We start from the raw sequence: 15,261 nt of genomic DNA on the forward strand, positions 1-15,261 counted from the left end.
GTGGAAAAGATTTGTCATCTGGTGCAGGAGTAAAAGCATCAACCCTATTGACTGCTCTCCCACACATGTTGTTCTATACCTGACCCACCTTTTGGATTCAGGTCTAGTGTTTAACTCCATTAAAGTCCACCTAGCGGCACTTTCTGCATACACCACTTCCCAACTGAAGGTGTCGTGGTGGAGGATCCCTGTTATAAAAGCCTTCATGGAGGGAGTAAAAAGAATACACCCCCCGATAGCTGACCCAGCTCCCGGTTGGGACCTTAATGTGGTACTTACCAGACTCATGGACAAAGCATCTCTTAAACACCTCACTCTTAAGACTGCTTTTTTAATAGCTATCACCTTCATCAGGAGAGTAAGTGAACTTCAGGCTCTTTCTATTCTAGACCCCTTTGTTACAGTTCACAGAGATAAGGTGGTTCTACGCACTCACCCTAGGTTTGCCCCGAAATTTATTTCTAAATTCCACGTAAACCAATCTATAGAACTGCCAACGTTCTTTCAAAACCCTTCCAATTTGGGAGAAGGAACTCTGCACACACTAGATGTACGCAGAGCGGTCATGTTCTACATGGAAAGAACCAGACCACTGAGGAAGACTAATCAGTTCTTCGTCTCGGTGGCAGCAGGAAGAGAAGGAGATGCGATTTCAAAGTCCGCTATTTCTAGATGGATTGTTCAATGCATCACTCTATGCTATACTCTTGCTAAGAGAGAACTGCTCTTTAGGCCAAGAGCACACTCTACTCGAGGCACGGGGGCATCCATAGCATTCATTGCAAATGTTCCCCTTGAGTCCATCTGCAAAGCGGCTACCTGGAGTTCTGTGCACACCTTTACAAAACACTACTGTCTAGATGCACACTCTAGATCTGACTCCCAGGTGGGACAGGCAGTATTACGACACCTTTTCTCTACTGTTCCTTCTCATAACCCACCGCCAACTCCGGGTACTGCTCGCTAGTCTATGCACAGCATGTGATTCTAAGCAGAATAACAAACATCAGAAGACAATGCATTACTTACCGTAAAAGCATTTCTGATGGTTGTATCTGCTTAGATTCACATGCGCCCACCCTTCCTCCCCGCTCGGAAGGAAGGAACATAGACTTCCTTTATATCTCTCTCTCTTTTCTGTACTCACTCACGTCTAGAAGGCTCCCTCAGGGCAGAAAAATACAAACAGATGGACCTCGACGCGTGAGGGATTGTGGGTACAACGCACATCACTATAGGGATAGTGTTTCAGACACGCCTTGTCGACGTCCCTTTTCGACTACGAAAAACAAAATGCAATACTCCGCAGTGACCACTGGATGTCGGACCTATGCACAGCATGTGAATCTAAGCAGATACAACCATCAGAAATGCTTTTACGGGAAGTAATGCATTGATATATATATATATATATTTCTGATGTTTGTTAATCTGCTTAGAATCACATGCTGTGCATAGGTCCGACATCCAGTGGTCACTGCGGAGTATTGCATTTTGTTTTTCGTAGTCGAAAAGGGGACGTCGACAAGGCGTGTCTGAAACACTATCCCTATAGTGACGTGCGTTGTACCCACAATCCCTCACGCGTCGAGGTCCCTCAGATTGTTTTTTTCCGCCCAGCTTCTGGTCGCCTTCACGCGGAGCTCCTCGAGAGACATTGCAACTCCTCGACCTTTGGTCGTTTTTTATATAATATTAATAATCCCTCCCTCGACGCAGTTGTAAGCTGTTCTCCGCCGAAAAGAATCTTCGACGGAGGGTCGAGCGGAAGAAATCCTTCGGCGCTGCCGAACACGTGGCCTGGCCTCGCAGGCCATATACAGTAGGGAGAGTGGGGTCGTGGGACATCTCTGGGTCTTTTCTGAGAATGCCTTTCCCTTTCCCCTTCCTTTCCCTTGGGGTGTTTATCGCGATTTATTGCCTCGGCTATGGAGAGGACACCGTTTAGGTTTTGCCCACTTTGTAAAGGCAAATTCACTTGGAAGGACAAGCACTCACGGTGTAACCGCTGCTTGCCCCTCGATCACAAGGAGGAAGGGTGCGCGGCTTGTCGGCTTCTTAAGCCTAAAACTCTAAAAGACCGAAGGGTTAAAAGGTAGGCGGCCTACGCGATGTCGAAGGCCGAAGGTTCACCCGCCGCTGCTACCACCGACAGTGAGGAGGAACGCGATAACACGACCTCCGCTACGGAAGTCGAAACCCCCTCTAAGGAGCGCTTACGCGCTTCATCGTCTGTCCCCGGCCCCGACAGGCTCGGCTCACGCCCTGCTTATGGGGATGAACACCCCGGCGACACAGACGCACACAAAGATCCACATAAACACACAACCCACGGCTCTTCTTCGACGAAGTCGAAAAGACCTTCGGCGCCCAAGGAGACGCAGGTTCCACCGGCGGCCTCCTCGGACCGTTCGGGTTCGAAGCCCCTCTCGCAACCGCAGCCGCGACCTGCGATTGGGCTTTCGGCAAACAAGGGCGCTGCCACCAAACCATCGGCCGGTGCGCATCAACAGAAAGCGCAGACCGCCGTAGAGCGTTCGATACCCATAGCGTCGAAAACTCAAGCTTCCGCCGACAAACGAGTCGCCGACAAGCGAGTCGCCGATAGCTTAGCAAGGATCGCTGTAGCCGACGCCCAAAAGCGTACGCCGAAGATTTCGTCGAGCGTTACGCATAAGTTAAAGGATACGCCGAAAAAGCCCGAAGGGAAGCAGGGACTACCCCCTTCAGTCAGGGAGTCTCCCGACACACCTGAAGGTTTTTCGGAGGGCGACGGGACACTTTCCTCGACGTTTTGGGAGAGGTCGAGCCATTTCGAGTTAGATATAACCCTATGTTTCCCCCGCCAGACCGCTCTGGGGTACCCCATGAAACAATGGAAAGACTCCACCTCTGTATGGAGAGGATGGAAAGGTTCATGAGCACCCAGGCCTCTCAAACTCACAAGAGGACCAGAGAAGGGCCTCAGGAGGACCCCAGGGCCAAAAATCCGAGGCTAGTCGATCCCCAGCAGGACACAGCCTCAGACTTCCAAGATGTATATGACCTCACTGGGGAGGAACAAGACTTCGAGGAAGAAGATGATTTCATGGACAATGAAGAACAGAACCAGGAGGAATGTCTGGAAGACAGAACAGACATTATAGAAGAAGGCTTCGGGGTTAACCCAGAAGAGGGACCTTCACACCCCTGGCAATCACCATCAGTGTATTCCGACACTGATGTCCTAAACCTAACTCCTCCGGACAATTCTCCAGTTAGGAACACGTCTCCAATTGACGATCAGCCCACGTTCAATGCACTGTTGCGCAAAGCAGCAGCGCATTTCGAACTCGACACCGGGGAACTCTCTCCAGAATTGGACTTTGTAGAAAGAGTGATTAAAGAAAAACCCCCGGTCAGCCAGACCATTCCACTCCTCGCTTCAGTGAAGAGAAGGATCATACCTTCGCTGTCCACTCCCGCAATGATCAGAGGGGTCAATCCACGGATTGAAAAACTTTTCACTCCTTCACCCTCAGACCCCCTCTACATTAGGGGACATTCCATTCCGGATTCCCTAGTGGTATCTAATACTAGAAAGAGGGCAGGGGTACCACTTTCCACCAGTGAGGCACCCCCTGACAAGGAGGGCAAGAGGCTATATGCCCTTGCAAAAAGAGTTACTTCCTCGGCTGCCTTCTCAGCAAGAATTGCCAACAACAATTCCTTGCTTGCAAGCTACGCAGACGCGCAGTGGGCCAAACTGCGAAAAGACGCCGAGGAAGCACCGGAGCCTTTACGTACGCGCCTACTGTCAACTATTGGCGAAGGAACCCAAGTGAACCAGAGCATTGTTAAAAACTCTCTGGACGCGGCAGAAACAGCAGGACGTTCCTTGGTACAAGGAATACTCCTAAAGCGCCATGTATGGCTGCGCAACTCAGGCTTTAAACCAGAGACACAGGCGTCTTTGATAAATAAACCTGTCGAGGACGCTAACCTCTTCGGAAAAGCGGTAGATGAAGCCCTAGAGATGGCTAAAAAAGAGTTCGACACTATCAAGACTCTTGACCAAATCTCTAAGCCCACTACCAGGCGCGGCTATGGCAACAAACGCTTTTTTCGTGGCCAACGCCAACAACAACAACAAAATCAACATCAGCAATACCCTGCCACCAATTACCAAACCAATAGTGGGCAGTTCAGCCAAAGAGGCCAACGCCGGGGCAAAGGGAGGGGTCGGGGATCCACCCCTAGGGGCTCCCAAGCCCCCAACAACTCCAAGTGACGCGAAGATTCGCGTCCCCTCCCATGCAACACCGGTCGGGGGCCGGATAACATCCTTTCTTCCTGCATGGGAGGAGATAACGTCAGACCGTTGGGTACTGTCCACCGTAGCCCACGGATACTGTATCGAATTCAACAGTTCCCCATCCTACAGACCCCCGAGGGGACGTCACATGACACCGGAACATCTTGCCATCCTTCTCCAAGAAGTACAACAACTGCTGGAAAAAGGAGCCATAGAGGTCGTGCCTCTATCTCAGGTAACGGAAGGTATTTATTCAGTGTACTTCCTTGTACCCAAAAAGGATCTAACCATGCGCCCTGTATTAGATCTGCGCCCAGCGAACAAGTTTATCAAACCCCAAAAGTTTCGTATGGTAACCTTACAGGAAGTAATCCCACTGCTTTCTCAGGGAGATTACATGACAACATTGGACATGAAAGATGCATACTTTCATATTTTAATGTTGCCAGCGCACAGAAAATACCTCAGGTTCATGATAGAGGGCAAACACTACCAGTTCAAAGTGCTACCCTTCGGCATAGCATCAGCACCAAGGGTATTCATGAAGGTGCTGGCAGTGGCAGCGGCCCACCTGCGCAGGTTGTCCATCCCAGTTTACCCTTACCTCGACGACTGGCTCATAACAGGGGATTCTTACGAAACATGCTTCTCCAATACCCAAAAGACAGTAGACCTTTTGTTCCAGTTGGGCTTCTCCATCAACGAAAAGAAGTCCAGTTTAGACCCCAGTCAAATCAAGCAATTCCTAGGGGCTCTAATTCAAACAAAGGACGGCCTCGTCTTCCCCTCCAAAGAGAGGGTCCAAAACATGCTGTTTCAAATCCCTCAATATGTAACCGGTCGAGAGGTGACGGTACGCAAAGCAATGCGCTTGCTAGGAATGATGGCGTCGTGTATTTATTTAGTACCTCACGCGCGCCTGCGCATGCGCCCAATGCAAGAGTGGCTCAACAGCCAGTGGTGTCAGGCCAGCGGACTATGGGAGGATCTAGTTGTGGTCTCGCAGGCCTTAGTTCTCTCGCTACGGTGGTGGACAAAGGAAAACATGGAAAAAGGGAAACCCTTTGCCACACCCGCGGCGGAAGCCACTCTAACCACAGACGCATCCCTCACAGGATGGGGGGCGCACCTATCCCATCAGACTGCTCACGGAGTGTGGACTCCGAACGTAGCATCCAAACACATAAATCTACTGGAGCTACTAGCTGTGTTCAAGGCGCTAAGAGCCTTCCAGGAACACCTACAAGGCAAAACAGTAATGGTCCTTATAGACAGCACCACAGCCATGTACTACATCAACAAGCAAGGGGGCACCCACTCTCCAGGCCTGTCCAAGCTGGCCCAGAATATATGGAAGTGGGCTCTCAAACAGGACATGTTCCTACTATCACTACATGTACCCGGGGAACTCAATCTGCTAGCAGACAGTCTCAGCAGAGATTTCCCCCTGCCCAAAGAGTACGAATGGCGCCTGCACGAAGACATCGTCTTCGACGTCTTCACACAATGGGGATTCCCAGAAATAGACCTGTTCGCAACCCTGGAAAACTCACAATGCCTAAGTTACGCCTCCAGGTACCCCCAGAACCAATCCAAGGGGAACGGTCTGTCGATGCAATGGTCAGGGAAATTTGTTTACGCTTTTCCCCCGACTCCCCTTCTCAACAAAGTGGTGCACAAGATGCACCAGGAACAAGTGACCATGATACTAGTGGCCCCAATGTGGGCACGACAACCATGGTTCGCTCACTTGATGGAGATGTCTCTATCCCCCCCAGTAAAACTCCCCTGCCCGTACAACATGCTGTCTCAGGACAAAGGCAGGACTCTGCATCCATGCCCCCAGAACATGAACTTAGCAGCTTGGCTCCTGAGATCATAGAGTTCGGACATCTACAACTCCCGCAAAGATGCATGGACATCCTCAGGGAAGCCCGAAAACCGAACACTCGCCACTGCTATTCTAGCAAGTGGAAAAGATTTGTCATCTGGTGCAGGAGTAAAAGCATCAACCCTATTGACTGCTCTCCCACACATGTGGTCCTATACCTGACCCACCTATTGGATTCAGGTCTAGTGTTTAACTCCATTAAAGTCCACCTAGCTGCACTTTCTGCATACACCACTTCCCAACTCAAAGTGTCGTGGTGGAGGATCCCTGTTATAAAGGCCTTCATGGAGGGAGTAAAGAGAATACACCCCCCGATAGCTGACCCAGCTCCCGGATGGGACCTTAATGTGGTACTTACCAGACTCATGGGCTCTCCATTCGAACCCATGCACAAAGCATCTCTTAAACACCTCACGCTTAAGACTGCTTTTTTAATAGCTATCACCTCCATCAGGAGAGTAAGTGAACTTCAGGCTCTTTCTATTCTAGACCCCTTCGTTACAGTTCACAAAGATAAAGTGGTTCTACGCACTCACCCTAGGTTTGCTCCGAAATTTATTTCTAAATTCCACGTAAACCAATCTATAGAACTACCAACGTTCTTTCAAAATCCTTCCAATTTGGGAGAAAGGACTCTGCACACACTAGATGTACGCAGAGCGGTCATGTTCTACATGGAAAGAACCAGACCACTGAGGAAGACTAATCAGTTCTTCGTCTCGGTGGCAGCAGGAAGAGAAGGAGATGCAGTTTCAAAATCCACTATTTCTAGATGGATTGTTCAATGCATCACTCTCTGCTATACTCTTGCTAAGAGAGAACTGCCCTTTAGGCCAAGAGCACACTCTACTCGAGGCACGGGGGCATCCATAGCATTCATTGCAAATGTTCCCCTTGAGTCCATCTGCAAAGCGGCTACCTGGAGTTCTGTGCACACCTTTACAAAACACTACTGTCTAGATACACACTCTAGATCTGACTCCCAGGTGGGACAGGCAGTATTACGACACCTTTTCTCTACTGTTCCTTCTCATAACCCACCGCCAACTCCGGGTACTGCTCGCTAGTCTATGCACAGCATGTGATTCTAAGCAGATTAACAAACATCAGAAGAGAATGCATTACTTACCGTAAAAGCATTTCTGATGATTGTATCTGCTTAGATTCACATGCGCCCGCCCTTCCTCCCCGCTCGGATGGAAGGAACATAGACTTCCTTTATATATCTCTCTCTTTTCTGTACTCACTCATGTCTAGAAGGCTCCCTCAGGGCAGAAAAATACAAACAGAGGGACCTCGACGCGTGAGGGATTGTGGGTACAACGCACGTCACTATAGGGATAGTGTTTCAGACACGCCTTGTCGACGTCCCCTTTTCGACTACGAAAAACAAAATGCAATACTCCGCAGTGACCACTGGATGTCGGACCTATGCACAGCATGTGAATCTAAGCAGATACAATCATCAGAAATGCTTTTACGGTAAGTAATGCATTCTCATATTGAAAAAAACAGACTTTTGGTGGTCAGACTTTTCAACTCGGTAATTTCACGCAGATCCTCTTAAAAAGCCCAATCTAGACCCTAACCTTCCCACAAATTATAAGCGCATCACAACAGTCCCTTTCCTCTTAAAGATTCTGGCCCGCGCGGCCTATATACAAATCCAAAGACACCTTGAAGACAATGACTTACACGGCACTGAGACACCGCTGTTAGATCTAAAGATTCAGATGGACGAACTTAAAGATAAAGGCAAGTTGACCATCCTCCTTCTCTTAGATATATCAGCAGCCTTCGACCTGGTAGACAATAAAATCTTGACTCAACACCTAACCTCAGCAGCACCCTTTTCACCAAGTGCAGCCAATTGGATCTAACCCTTCCTCTCTAACAGAACCACCAGAGTCTTCTCACCTTCAGCTTCTGTGTCTCCAGTTCCCATCAATTGTGGAGTCCCACATGGATCTTGTGTCTCGCCAACGCTGTACAATATATTTACGAAGCTTCTATTTGACCGTCTTGACAATCTGGATGTCACTTACACAAATTATGCGGATGACACCCAGATTTTCATCACTTTCACTGGATGCTATACTAAAGACACCAAAATGATCAACGACATCTGTTTAGAGATCCAAGCCTGGATGGCTACTCAGTCTGTTTAAACGATGATAAAACCAAACTACTGACCATTGGTTCCCAAACTCGTTTAAACAAATTAGACAAATGCTATGATGATGCATTCATCATTGATGGGAACGCCATCGAAGTTTCAAAGGAAGTCAAAACACTGGGCATCTACCTAGACTCCACTCGGACGCTAAAAAACAAGTTCACTCCATAGCCTCCTCCACGGCCTACACTAACAAACTTGTCAATGCCTGCAAGCCTTTCTTATCTACCAACAGTTGCATTACTCTAGCTAGAGTACTGATCCTCTCTAAGCTATACTACTGTAATACTCTTTTCCCTGGGTCATCCGTGCATAACCTAAACAAACTGTAGGTTCTGCAGAATAATGCCTTAAGAGCGGCCCTAAATATCCCTTGCTCCAATCATCTCATCTTTTAGAAGAGAAGATCGTTGGTTACCCATCCATGACAGAATCACACTTCGGTCTCTTGACCTCACCCACAAGGGCCTGGAAAACACGGCCCCTAAATACAGTTAAAATCTCGAGACATCAGACCAACAGACCCACCAGATTCAACTACCTCAACCAACTCACCATCCCAAAATACAACTTAAAAACAGCTGGAGGATCCAGCTTCCCAGTGTTAACGGCCAAATGCTTGAACTCACTCCCCCCTGACATTAGATCAGAGCCATCGTTCTGGTCCTTCGGAGCCAGAACCAAAACCAAAACATGGCTCCTAGTTCAAACGGTCTCCTAGCATGTCCAAACCCGGCACGGGGATCGTACATTTAGAGATTGTATTGTATATTCCTCTGTAAATATGACTGATGGTATTTCTGTTTGTAAATATGATTGCCTGCTTAGCTGTTTCTTTTAGGAAACTTGTTGGTCTTGCATGCAAGGTGATTTGTAGCCCACCTCATCCGCTGCTTGGATTATCTGTGAACCTTGTTGTTTCTGACTGTAATGTGTTGTTTCTGTAACCCACCATGTACCTAAGCATAAGCACCCAGATACGCCTGGGTGAGGTGCGCTATACAAGTAATAAACTAAACTGCCCGATGTTTTTTTTCTCCACCATCTATCTGGTTTGCCAGAGTGGAAGAATGTTTTCAACATCGCCATGTGTGGAATGGGACAGAACAGGACCTGACAATCAAGTTACACAAAAATATATGTGCACAAAAACAGTAAGGGTTTCCAAAGTGGACACCAACAACACTTTAAACGAAACAATGTTTCTAGAGCTCTGAATTTAAAGGCAACTGGTGCCCAAACCATCTCTGGTGCCCTTGTCAGAATTTATGCCACATCAAACCAGGTGGTCTGTCACAAAGAGCACAATGGGAGACGCTGGAGCCAGCAATGATTGGCAGGCGTTATATCATCAGTAAAAATAAGCACAGGTTAATCCAGGGACCTTGTCCATGTCCAGTTCAGCCACAGGAACTGTTGCAACTGCCCTCTATGCTTGTAAAGTGCCTATTTAGGGGCAGTGGGCGGAGACAGAAAAATGAGCAACCAATTCCCCACACAGTACTGCTGGAACTGCCAGCTATGCTTAGAAAGAGTCAATCAAGCGGCAGTGGGCAGAGACGACATAAAATAAGCAGCCCCCTCCTCACAGAATGCGCTGGAACTGCCAACTATCCCACCATAATGTTCTACTTCGCAATACACAAGGAAATTATTACAGTTTAAAGTGAGAAAGGAAAACTAGGATTAGGCACCTATTAAGGCTTTAACAATTTAAAGTCCATACTACGTCTGCATATTGCTTTAGCTCTCTAGCCCCTGAACCGATGTTACCTAACAAAGTGATTAAAGTAAATAGTCACATTTACTCAAGGGACTTCACAAGTATTACAAATATCATCCCATAGGATTCAAGCGGGACAAAGCCAGTAGTGGGATTGCTGGGGGACCCCATACAAGATTTGGAGTCTACCCACCAGCCCCACCGTTATCTGTGAGTTCTGTTACCAACTGGTCCAAGTTTACTCTGGTATCTTAAGGGCAATGGACATCCATAGACTATATGTGTTATATTAATGTGTAATCCTACCTAGCACTGTATCACAGTTACTGGTGCACTTTTCTTTAGAAGGTTCTTGGTTAAAAAGGAGGAATAGAACTTGGTTAGGGTTCGGCATTAGCAGTCCTGCAGGCTGCAGTGTACAATACCTGTGGAATTTAAGGGATGGCGGTGCTCTCTGGCTTCACACGAACATTTGGCAGTGCTAGGTGTCATCTTTTCAGTCTGGTGAAGCAAGTATGGATTAGTTCCTTCCTGACAAGCCCTCTGTTAACCCTAGCCAGGAGTGTGGGGTCACTGTGCATGTGATAGAGTGCAGTGTTCTCCTTGCTATCTTCCTTTTGAGGAACTTGGACAGACCGGTTGGGTACTGCCAGGCCCACCAACTGTAGGAGCCCGAAGCTAGTCCCAAGATCCACTTTGCTCCTAATCCCACAGTTCCCTGAACGAAGCTCTCTCTCTAGGTCTCCAACCTGTATGGTGCCTGTAAAATGTAGCTTCTGGGTTCCAACCTCCCACATTAGCCTGTCCGAAGGAGAAGGACCAAAGATCAGGGTGCGTCCATCTCACCCAACATAACCCCCCCACCCCACACCTTCCACAGACAATGTGACACAGATCATGGAATATATTCATTTCTTTTATTTAAGGTGTGATGTGGCTTGAACCTTGCCCAAAAGCATACCAAGCACTGTACATAACAGAACAAAAGAGCAATACAAAGCTTCATTGCAATGAGTAAATATCCATCTGGGTGGCATTTTGATGGTGCAGTAATTCTCATTGAAAGTACACATATCTGACGCGTTTTATGTATTCCTTAGTATGATAACATTGCTGTTTCAGGTATTGTTACCACAATGCAGCCTCACTGCAATTTGTCTACGACTTCTTGTAGCAGGTATCAATAAAATCCACAACTCTCTCACCAAATGTTCTTTTGAGGGAAGCCTCACAATCTGTATGAAAATCCCTAAAATGTCTTTGTTAGCGTTGGGTCATAAGATATTGGTCAACTTGACATTCACAGTGCATCTACAAAATATTCTGATTTTTGCATCTCCAATCCTTCTACTGTACTTTTCTGGAAATTTCCCCTGTTCACAGTGTCACCAAAGCGAAAACAGATAATCCCATTGATGCCTTGGTGGAAAACATTTTCTGAGAATGTGCAGAAAATAATTTGGACCTTCCTTTTTACAAGCACCAGCAGCACTGTCCCCTGCTACCACTGCACCTAGAGTTCATTTGTTTTGTGCAGATGGCACATTTGATTCAACCAAATCCACTGTAAGTTAAAAATAACAAGCTCTTCCATTGCCCATTTCTTCTCCTTTCAGATGTAATGCTTGGAGAATACCAAGGAAACAAAGTTGCTGTTAAATGCATAAAGAATGATGCCACGGCCCAAGCCTTTGTTGCAGAAGCATTGGTTATGACGTAAGTGATTGTTTGACCGTGACGGCCTAGGATCTCATTTCTTATTCCCAAGGTTTCATTTTCAACAGTGTTTGTGATCACATTATTAAAGAAACAAACTCCTCACTGTTTATCTTCTCCACATTTTCAAGTTTCACTTGTATGTTTCTCCTGTAGTCACTGTTTCCTTCTTGCATGCCTTTCTTTTTCACTTTCTCTTGTTCTCCTTCTCAGTGTCCACTTTTGCAATGCTCTCAAAGGTGTTTAAGTCCTACCTCTCGATCTGTGTCTGGATTGTAACTAGTATCTCGTATTTGCGTTTGGGTATGCTCTTGTGATTATTGTTAATGACTCTTGCTTGACTCTGTCTTCAGTTTCTCTTACATCTACTTATTTCCTGATGGTCTGTGTCTAGTTTTCCTTTATGTTCCAAGTTCCCATGTCCTATTCAATTGCGGCATTCACTTGCCCTCTACTCTGGTCCATTTTGCTCTCCATAATGTTCCCTTCCTGCACTGCCATATCCTGCTTTGCCTCATCCTCACAGACCTGTTTTTTATTTTCCCTTGCTCTTTCTGATCGTGAAAGACGTCTGCCTGTGATTGCATCAATGTGATCTCAGTTTTTTTTTACAGGCAACTCAGGCACAAGAACCTTGTTCAACTCCTTGGGGTGATCTTAGAGGATAAGAGCAGTCTCTACATTGTCACCGAGTTCATGGCCAAGGTGTGTTTGTGTGTGTGTGTGTATTCTCCAATGCCATAGGTAAAGTGTAAAGAAACTCCATCCTCATACCATCCCACCTTGCTGTCTATATTTATTTCCACCTAAGCATTTAGTGGGGAATTTGAGGATTCATCGTGTTCCTTACACATCTTGTTTGCAGGGAAGTCTAGTGGATTATCTGAGGTCACGAGGTCGAGCTGTGCTTGGTGGAGACTGTCTTCTGAAGTTCTCTTTGTAAGTATTACTGTCAGTATTTGCATGGAGGGTTTGATGGGCTTGGCTAGCTACAATGATCTCGTCAAAGCGGATTGGGTGTTGCTTTGTACCTCACATGCTGCATGTGTGAGTGGGGGGACATGAGTTAATGTTTGCCACTCTTTGTACCTTTAAGGATTATTTGACACCCTGCAAGTTTCAGGGCTCGCTTGAAAGCTGCTTGGCCTTGAGAGTGAGGCACAGACCCCCACTGCATTATGTGGGTGGCTGTGCACAAATGGTGCATTTTGTTAGTGGACTGGCCTGGCAGTAGATCCCAGCAACACAGTGTGCCTTTTTAAAGGGAAATCTAGCCACATTTTATTAAGGTTTAGGAAAGGACTTATCCCTTTTCGTATCCACCACATGTTGTTTTTCTTGTGGCCGTGGAAAATTGCTTACATTTTTACTAGCTATGGAATAACATGTCCCTGCAGGTGAGACCGCATCTGTGAGGTTTCTGAGCGGAAGCGCTCTAAGCACCCCTCCATCAGGTGGTATAATGTTAGATTTGAAAGTACCGGGGAAGCTAGATGAGTGATACTTCCTGAACAGTGTAGACCATTCGTAAATAAATTGCTCACAAACACTATTAATGCCATCAATATGGCAGCTAGGAAACATTAACTGTGTATGCAGTGCAGATGCCAGCGACTTAACATTCTGGAATGATTGGAACAAAGAAAATACGGTTTCATTTGGATCTACTTTCATTGTACTTGACTTTTTTTCCAGATGTGGACACAAGTTTGGAAAATATAAAAAAGATCTGTAAATACAAGAGAATACTACAGCTGCAGAGCTCTCATTTTACACCCTTCACATGGAAGTCTGGAGGAAAACCTCTGACCATTTTCAAACCCAGCAGGGACCCTACCCTGTTCCTCTTAGAGTAACTTATTCGTACAGTTTAGGCCCAAAGAGGTGGCACAGCAGTTCTCCTAGTAACAAGGAAGTAGGCCTGAATCTGCATGGCTCGGCTTTAATATTACCCTGATTTGGCATACCTCATATGTGCTCGTTTTAGACTTTTTCTTGGTTGGAAAGAAATGATTTAAAAAAATGTTATTCGTTAATGCCTTTGGCACCTCCCACCCACACTGAACCTGCCTCAGAACAGAAAGACTTAAAGATGAGATCTAGAAAGGAAGAACAGAACAGTGAAAGCCTAGTGAGAGTACTGACACACACTATGATCATAGGTGCTATGTAGCTCTATAGTTTGATGTATGTTGGTTAAGATCCTGTAGTCTTATATTGATTTCTTGCCAGTCATTCGCCTCACCTTGACTGTGACTTGCCAGTGTGTGGTCAGAAGTATGGATGTTTTGTGATCTGTCTGTTTTAGCTGTAGGACTAGTAATCCGGGTAAGGCTGCACAACAGTAAGTAGATCTGGCCCACCTTATGCTGAAAACTCAAAGGGACAGATTTGCAGAGCCTGTTAAGTTGGTAGGGTGTCCTACTTGCACTTATGGGAGAAACGATAATGGGGAGTATGATGCTACCCACAGGTTTCTAGTATATTACGTGTGTATAATGTTGGTGGGAGCATGGTTATCCAGTCGAAAAGGCTGTTTTGCGGGGAGGAGTATTAGGGGAGTTTTTGTATAGTCCTATTGGTAGTAAGACTTTAGTAAGGTATCCCAGTGCTTTGTAGATCTCAAACTCTTAGTATCAGTATGTACTAACTCAGAACCTTCCTAGAGTGGCAAAGCAGTCAGTCTTAAGAGGAAGATAAGAGCTGTAGGTAATGTAAGGAACTCATGGTGGCAACAGTAAAGACACACAAGTGATCACAGTTCAGGGTGTTTATTAAACTGTATGAATGGGTGAGGAAAACGCCTACTCTAAACCTAAATCTAAGATGGGAGCAAGATACGACCATCAAATAATAATAACGCAGTCCATGTGGCGTCTTGTCAAATAAAAAGGGCCTATACTAAAAAAATCTGTTGCCAATCCTTACCGCTAAGTTTCAAAATAGTGTGGGATATTGTTCACCAGAAAATAAAGTTCTTTAAGTGTTCAAAAAATGATAATTCAGGATGGTATAACTGCAGTCTCCCTTCCCTGCATTTTTAGCACAGGACAAGGCGGGACTTTCGAGCACAGCACACTACTGGGCTTCTTCAGCACAAGCTTGCAGTTAGTTTCCAAATTATCAGGGCCTTCTGTGGCCAAGTCTCCCTTACACCAAGTCTTTTGCCTCAGTGGGCCTGATACACTATAAACAACAAACAAAAAGTTCCTTTCAGTCATCTTCCCGTCGTGTGATTTCTCCTCATCCGTAGAGCCCCCTCAACCGGGCTTCGATCCTTTTGCAACGCTGGCTTCCCTCAGTCGGGTTCACATTTGCCAGTTTCACACAGTTCACTTTTGCTTAATACCTTGCAGGATTCACTTCCCTTAGCTTTTTCTATCCCACATCGGGCTTTATCACATTTATTGTTCATACAGGGTTTTCCCTCAGTCGGGCGCACATGCCTGTTTCACAATGTC

At 46.4% G+C, this 15,261-nt stretch overlaps 1 protein-coding gene across 13 annotated transcripts in view; it reads left to right on the forward strand.

Annotated features, from left to right (window-relative positions):
- The window catches only part of CSK (C-terminal Src kinase), a 914,950-nt gene that overhangs the window by 763,993 nt on the left and 135,696 nt on the right, over window positions 1–15,261 (forward strand). For all 13 annotated transcript variants that reach the window (XM_069624501.1, XM_069624495.1, XM_069624502.1 and 10 more), the window contains 3 exons: window positions 11,701–11,800; window positions 12,415–12,505; window positions 12,666–12,739. In XM_069624501.1, coding sequence (XP_069480602.1) covers window positions 11,701–11,800; window positions 12,415–12,505; window positions 12,666–12,739 — 265 coding nt within the window. The remainder of the gene's footprint in view (window positions 1–11,700; window positions 11,801–12,414; window positions 12,506–12,665; window positions 12,740–15,261) is intronic.

The sequence above is a fragment of the Ambystoma mexicanum genome, chromosome 11, assembly GCF_040938575.1.
Source record: "Ambystoma mexicanum isolate Mex_15411 chromosome 11, UKY_AmexF1_1, whole genome shotgun sequence".
In the NCBI taxonomy this organism is placed as follows: Eukaryota; Metazoa; Chordata; class Amphibia; order Caudata; family Ambystomatidae; genus Ambystoma; species Ambystoma mexicanum.